Genomic DNA, 7,209 nt, shown 5'->3' with positions numbered 1-7,209 from the left:
GTGTCTCTCAGTATGAGCAAGAGAAGAAAAAAAAAAGAAAAGAACACGTAAAGCTTACTATTTACCACAAGCGCCTCGATTCTGTGTAGATTGTACAGATACCTTCCATGACAATAAAGTAAACTTGTTTTTTAATATCTAATATAATCAATGGTTGTCATTTTATTTGGGCATAATTTGGATTTGTTCAAGTTTTGAGCTACAATTCTCCTAATATAATCGGACTGACTTCCTTGGATCAGAGTGCCTGTTTCTATGTGTCCTGTTTCTTAGATTACCTTAATGTTTGGAAATGAATGAAAGGCAAATGGCCTCGATACTATGAAAGAGTCAAGTGAACAGTGAGGACTTGTTGATATCATGCATTCAATTGGAAAGGTTTGTCATTTTCAACATAGCCTACCTACATGTATACAAATGTATAGTTGTCTGATTTTGAAATTGTTACATTTTTATTTTCAACTGTTGATGTCATTAAATTGTAATAAATGTTACAAATAATGTCTTGACATCCTAAAAAAAAGTGACATGTTTCATAGTGGTGAAGTAGTGTTCAAGGCAATGTGGTTCAAATGGGATTTGGAAAAGACTAACCTATACTGAAAAATGTGTCTTATATGAATTATAATACATAATACAATGATTCATTGTGACATTAAGAACTTTTTATTGTAATTGTTTCATTGTTTTTCTCAAGCTTTCTGTGCTTCAGAACGAACTGCACCCCCTAAATATACATCTAATCATATGATCATTTTGCACCAGCTCGAACAATGGAGGGCTTCAGCAACTCCAGAATCTTGGTCTTCAGCTCCCTGGCTTTCTCTGCATTCTCTCCCTCCTCTACCACCTGCAGACCCTTCAGGACAGACTGCAAGGCATCAGCGTTCTTCACTGAGTCCATCTGGTCCCGGTCAGCCCGGATCTCTTCCACCCAGTCCAGGTAGGCCTGAAGTAAACCAAGGTCATCTACAAAGTTTCCAATAATGCGGAGATCCGGCCTTCGTCGCTCTAGCTCCCTCAGCCTTCTCCTTCCTCCCTCTCCGATGTCATTCCCCGCAATGCTGATCAAACACACAACAATAGAAATGTAATTCTCTCCACACTCCAGTAGATGGCATGGCAGTGTGAACATGTTTCTGGAAACTGAACAATGTATGTGAGGGAGTCTTTGTACTTACGTCAGTGTCTTAAGAGAGGTGTTCTTGCTGAGGCAGTGGACAATGTTCTCTGTGCCCATTTCAGTGATGCCAGTGATGTCCAGGTAAAGTTCCTCCACTGTCGTGTTGTATTCCAGAGCATTCCACAGCTGCAAAACCCCTTCTGGACCCAGATTATTGCCACACATACTGCAGGACCAAAGTCATTCCATTCAATAATAGCATTCAGTCTATATAATTATATTTTAGGTGGTGAAATGTTCTTAAAGTAATGCTTTGAATTCAACATTATTTAATATACTTACAACAGCTTCTTCACCTGGCATTCGTTTGATTTCAAAACGGCAGATTCTAAAATGGCTGCTTGTCTGTCAAGGCAGTTGTATCTCAAACTGAAAGAGATACTTAGAGTAAATAAAGCATTTCGGAATGTACGCGTTTCATTAACTTTCATGTGGTGTTTAAAGTTAGTTGCTATCTTTGTTTTGTTATGCATATTGTAATCACACATTATATAGTGTATGTTGTATCATCACACTCACTAGAGAGATTCACAGCGATGAAGGATTGGACCCAGTCTGCTGAGTCCTCTGTTTCCGATGTTTGAGTAGCCTAGGTTGAGCTCCTCTAACTTGTGCGGGGAGAACTGCAGCACGTAATGCATTGCTGCACAGTCCACCACACTCAGCTTCATTTTGAACAGGTTCAGTTTCTTGATCTCTGGTGCTGCAGTGCTTGTAGCTTCCACCATGTGAAACTCCATTAGACAGTGGAGAAGATTCAGGGCATTTTGGTTTCCCAGTACCCTGCCTTTAAACTGGGCCTGGAACCATAAACCTAGCTTCTTGGGGAGGCCATCCTGTTGCTCCATGGGGTTAAGGGCCAACCCCTCAAGCTGACCTGCCAGCCGTGCACGGAGAAGACCCATGAAGAAACGTGTGAACATGTGCAGGCTCTCCAGCTTTTCCACATCCAGGTCTTTATTTAGTAGAGGTACAGCAGTGGGGGTTGATGGGAATTCACCAAAACACCAGAAATCCAGAGCCTGGATTATATCTTCCTGGTTGTCAAGGTTGATTGCGCAGTAAAGGGCAGCCAGATGCTCCTGAACAGTCAAGTGAAAGAAGGAAAACATGTCGCCTGTCTCTTCTTTAAGAGGCTGTAGGATGTTGAGGAAGGTGCTCTGTACTTCAGCAGGTGCAACACCGTATTTCTCCAGATCTGCCCGGTCAAACAGGATCTTTCTGTTTAGAAGGTTTTCATAAGCCAATTTTCCAAGGCTGGTCAGTTGTTGTCTAGCCAGTGACAGGACCTCTGATTTTGGGGTGCTCCTCTCTGCCCTCCCCTTCAGTGCATGGTGCTTCACGGCCGTGAACAGGTAGCAAAAGTAAACCTCACTGACTGTTCTGGGTGGGTTCAGCTCCAGAGACTTTGAATCACCGTGATCATCTTGTTTCCCTGAGCTGAAAAACTCGGCCATAGCCGTGCAGATGATGTAGCAATAGAGAGGGATGAAGGACAGCACAAAGAGGTTGTCATTGCTCAGGACATAATCGTAGACTTTGTCAGCTACTTCCTTGTCTTTGAAGAACTTCAAAGTGTACTCCTTCACCTGCTGTTCTTCAAAGCCCAGTACCATGCAACACCTCTGGAAGAAACGCTTGGGTGCCTCTGTAGAAGGCCTCATTGTGACAATCACTGATGCCTCTGGAAGAAGGCTCCCTTTGATCAGGGCCACCATCAGCTCTGACACTGGCACTGTAGAGTTCACACCAATGTCACAGGTAGGAGCATTCCATCTGAGACGGAATTTGAACTCATCCAATCCATCGAGGATGAACAGCAAAGAGCTTGGTGAAGCAAAAAGGTCCGGTAGAACTGTCTTTAGATACAAGAAGCGTTCTCCAAGCAGATCGATTAAGCTCAATGGCACTTCAATCAGATTGAGCTCTCTGAAGCGCAGGTCAAAGATGCAGGTGAAATTGCGCATGTTCTTCCCCAACGCCCACTCATAGACCAGTCTCTGTACTGCTACACTCTTTCCGATGCCAGCAATACCTTTCACTTTAACCCTTTTTGGTGGCCTCCCTGTTGGGCCTCCCTGGGGGCTAAGGAGGTGACGTGGCTGGATGCGCTGGCAGGCCTGGTGGACATAGATGCGTGCACGCCGACTGGCTAGGTCAAAGTACTCATGTTGGCTGCTGTCAATGAATTCATAGTCTTCTGTCAAAAAGAGATCTGTATAGCGGATCTCGATGTGAGATGCAGAGTTTGAAGCATTTCCCTCACCCTCAGAGTAGCATTTTAGTTGCTCTGTGCGTTTCAAAAGAGTAGTTTTGTGGGCAGAAATTGGAACTGTAGTTGACAACACAAAATCACAAGCAATTTATGTCAATGGATTTCTTTTCACATAGCTTGTTAAAGATGGAGTGCTGTGATTTTTGTTTTACTTTTTCTGTTTTGTATGTGTCTGTGGAGTTACTCTAATAATAGACCCAAGGTGTGGTTAGAATATTAAAATATGTCTTCCCTGTGTATTTTTGATGGGCGCCGCGCTAGCCCCTCCTATACACAGGTTTAATGTTTGTCTTCAGTTCAAAGTTTGTTTAGTAAACGCATTGACAATGAAGGGAAAATGTACATATTGTCTCTTTATTGTTAATGGCGTTAATGTTTGTGTTGGCACCGTTTGTTTTATATCACCATTACATCACCTAATCAACATGACTTTAACCCATTCTGAACGGGCACCCATTTTGGTGTCAGCATCATGTTATGCTTTAGCTATTGAAAAATAGCAGATCTACAAGCTCATATCGCGCCACCGAGTGGCGCGATACGAGCTTGTAGGTCTGCTATTTTTGAAAAATCGAAGCGCGACTGACATTTCTAGAATCTGATCTCAGGTCAGAATGGATTAATCAGACCAGTGTGTGTCCAGTGGAAACCTCGTATGAATCTGATCTCAGGTCAGAATGGGTTAATATATTAGCGCCCCTCACTGCACACGGGTGTGACTTTGCATTGAGTCAAAAGGCCCAATCAAATGACACAATTTTTGTGACATAACTCTAACCCCTCCCCCATTATCATACAACACAGCTGTGGGCGAGGCTTAAGTTCAGTTGGGTTGTGCCAAGGTGAAAAACAGGTATACTTTATGAACTGGTGGGTGTGCCGGTATGGCCACACACAAACGCAATTTTAACACTTTCTGTACACAAATCTTAGTAATCTTAGTAGCTGATGATCATGTTTTACGGGGTAAAAAAAAATCACGGCACTCAGTTCTGATCAAAGACAATATTGGGAGAAAATGGTAAAAAAAAAAGTTTTTTACATACCTCTGATATTGGCTGACTTTATGCTCCTGCGAGGTTTCAACTCTTTTTTAACTGCATTATGCAAAAGATAAATTTGAATTGTCATAACATGCTAAATGTAATTCTAAATCATTAATTCAATATTTAATTAATTTATTCTACAAATGAATATATATATTCATTATTTATAGTGGTACTAGCCCATTCTGACCGGGCACCCATTTTGGTGTCAGCATCATGTTATGCTTTAGCTATTTAAAAATAGCAGATCTACAAGCTCATATCGCGCCACCGAGTGGCGCGATACGAGCTTGTAGGTCTGCTATTTTTGAAAAGTCGAAGAGCGACTGACATTTTTAGAATCTGATCTCAGGTCAGAATGGGTTCATCAGACCAGTGTGTGTCCGGCGGAAACCTCGTATGAATCTGATCTCAGGTCAGAATGGGCTAGGAGGAACTAACTTCCCATGATGCATGAGTAAGGACATTTACCTTCAGTGGTTACGGTGAAACCTTTGCTCTTCTTCCCCGTGAATAGCTTAGCAATTCGGCCTTTAGATCTTTTGTCTGTAGTAAGGAAATAAAATGCAAGGAAAAAAAGATGCTGCCATTATAAACATACAGTATACTGTACAACTACCCTATTGCACTTGCACAATAACATCTTTGCTTGGGTTATGGCACTGAAATTGGCAAGACATCAGAGTATCTGAATTGCACCCTGTCAATCATTTTCCTTCAATACTTCTGCTCATGCAGTAAATCTTTGGCTCAATTCCAATCCCTTATTGTTCTGATTGCTTGGTTCTGAAAAAAACATTAGGGCTTAAGTTGTCCTGGGAGCAAGGCAAAATGAGATGCCAGTAAAATCTAATGATCTACCCATATTGCAGGATGTCTTCTATCAATTGAAATGATGAGTAAGCATCTATGACAAAGAGCCATGAAAATATTTTGCAAATAGTCTTATTTATTTGTTTATTTATTTATTATTTAAACAATATTAATACAATTAAATAAAGTTTGTTATTCAGAACCTTATATTTGCAATATTGTTAATACAATATTGCAAACTTCTCTTAAATGAGTATGTGCATGCAAATTAAAGGTCATTCAGTATAATTTGAGTAGCAAAGACTTAATAAAAAAAATATATGAATAATGATTGCCATTATTCCCATTATTAGGGTATGGTTCAACATACTCGCTCATCTTACCCCGTTCTCCCCTACAATGTGTCTGTGTTAAAACCTAAACTATATTACTTTCCTAATAGGCGCAGAGATCATAAATATATCTTGCTCTTGTGGCCTTACTCTACCTTCAAGTTGAACAGGAACAGGCTCCAGCTTCGTGTCTGTCTCATCTCTGCAGTGTCTCTCCACCCAGGCCTGGAGATCCTCGCAGTAATAGTCCTGCACCTCCCTCAGCACTCGCAAGAAACTTTGGCTACTCTCCTCGCTGGCACACACTGCCTCCAGGGCCTGCGCCACGGCATTTGAAGGTGACCGCTCCAGTAGGGACAGGTAGAGACTGGAGGAGAGCACATTGGCGTCGCGTAGCCAACGCAGCAATGGTGCCGGGTGGTCACGCGTCCAGTTCAGCAGCAAGTCTCTCTGAGATCGGAGTAGCTGCTGGGTTGAGCTCATGGTTTATAGGAACGGTGTCACTGTCAAGAATGAATGTTGATTATATTTAACTAAATTCATTTGAACTTTTTTACCCCTTCCCTCCCCCAGAGTTCCACAATCCATTAACAATGAAATAAAAGGCTCAATCTTGTCTTTAAACCCATTCTGACCTGAGATCAGATTCACACGAGGTTTCCACTGGACACACACTGGTCTGATTAACCCATTCTGACCTTAGATCAGATTCTAAAAATGTCAGTCGTTTTTTTAGATTTTTCAAAAATAGCAGACCTACAAGCTCGTATCGCGCCACTCGGTGGCGCGATATGAGCTTGTAGATCTGCTATTTTTCAATAGCTAAAGCATAACATGATGCCAACACCAAAATGGGTGCCCGGTCAGAATGGGTTAAGAAAGTTTAGGCTAATAAGTCATACCCACACATAAAGAAGTGGGTATAAATTAGCTTTGCATCATAATCTGCTACAGTCCCTCGATTAAAAATCTCTTTGTCTCTTGCAGATTATGCAATGCTAAACTATCAGAAAAACTTTTAACCTCATTACAGAGTCTGTAATGAGGTCTGTAATACAGACCCACACCCTGAATGTAAACCATACCATGAAGAAAGGAGAAAACACAAATTAATAATGTGTTTAACATACTTAGCTAGAAAAGATGGCATCGATCCACTTCCCCCATAGTCCGTGTTCTACTTGCCTGTCTTGCTTGTAGTATAGAGATGATTTATTCTGTGCTGGAAGGAGGAGTGTCAAGGCTTGGACACCAATTCAACTAGAGTCTAGAGTCCATAGTTTATATAATATGTTATATAGTATGACCCTGATTGCATTATTTTATTGGAACATTGAAAAACATTAATTTGTGTGGCGTGACAAATGTTTTATCTTTACATTTTAATATTTTGCATTAATATTGTTTCAATAACATCCTACATACTGTAATAATAGTGGTTGTAAAAACTTTTGAAAAGTCACAACATTTTCAACAGAATGAATGTCGCACAACTAGTGGTTAGGTTTTTGATTCAGTCAGAGAAATTGCAAATAGCTGGGCAAGTAGGAAAAACCCTGG

At 41.2% G+C, this 7,209-nt stretch overlaps 1 protein-coding gene across 1 annotated transcript; it reads right to left on the bottom strand.

The window, feature by feature from the left end:
* Positions 1–751: 751 nt before the first annotated feature.
* On the bottom strand, positions 752–6,794 carry LOC310856747 (NACHT, LRR and PYD domains-containing protein 3-like; the record flags this gene model as incomplete). Its single annotated transcript, XM_083762219.1, has 8 exons — positions 6,780–6,794; positions 5,805–6,152; positions 4,970–5,050; positions 4,505–4,555; positions 1,703–3,515; positions 1,466–1,552; positions 1,182–1,349; positions 752–1,064 (listed from the first exon to the last, which is right to left on the bottom strand). The coding sequence occupies exons 2-8, from the start codon at positions 6,130–6,132 to the stop codon at positions 752–754; spliced, it is 2,841 nt and encodes a 946-aa protein (XP_083618345.1). The 5' UTR covers positions 6,133–6,152; positions 6,780–6,794.
* Between the last annotated feature and the right edge of the window lie 415 nt (positions 6,795–7,209).

This window comes from Protomyctophum parallelum (genome assembly GCF_964188405.1).
Source record: "Protomyctophum parallelum genome assembly, chromosome: 3".
Lineage (NCBI taxonomy): Eukaryota > Metazoa > Chordata > Actinopteri > Myctophiformes > Myctophidae > Protomyctophum > Protomyctophum parallelum.
This window is presented reverse-complemented; position numbering and strand designations above follow the sequence as displayed.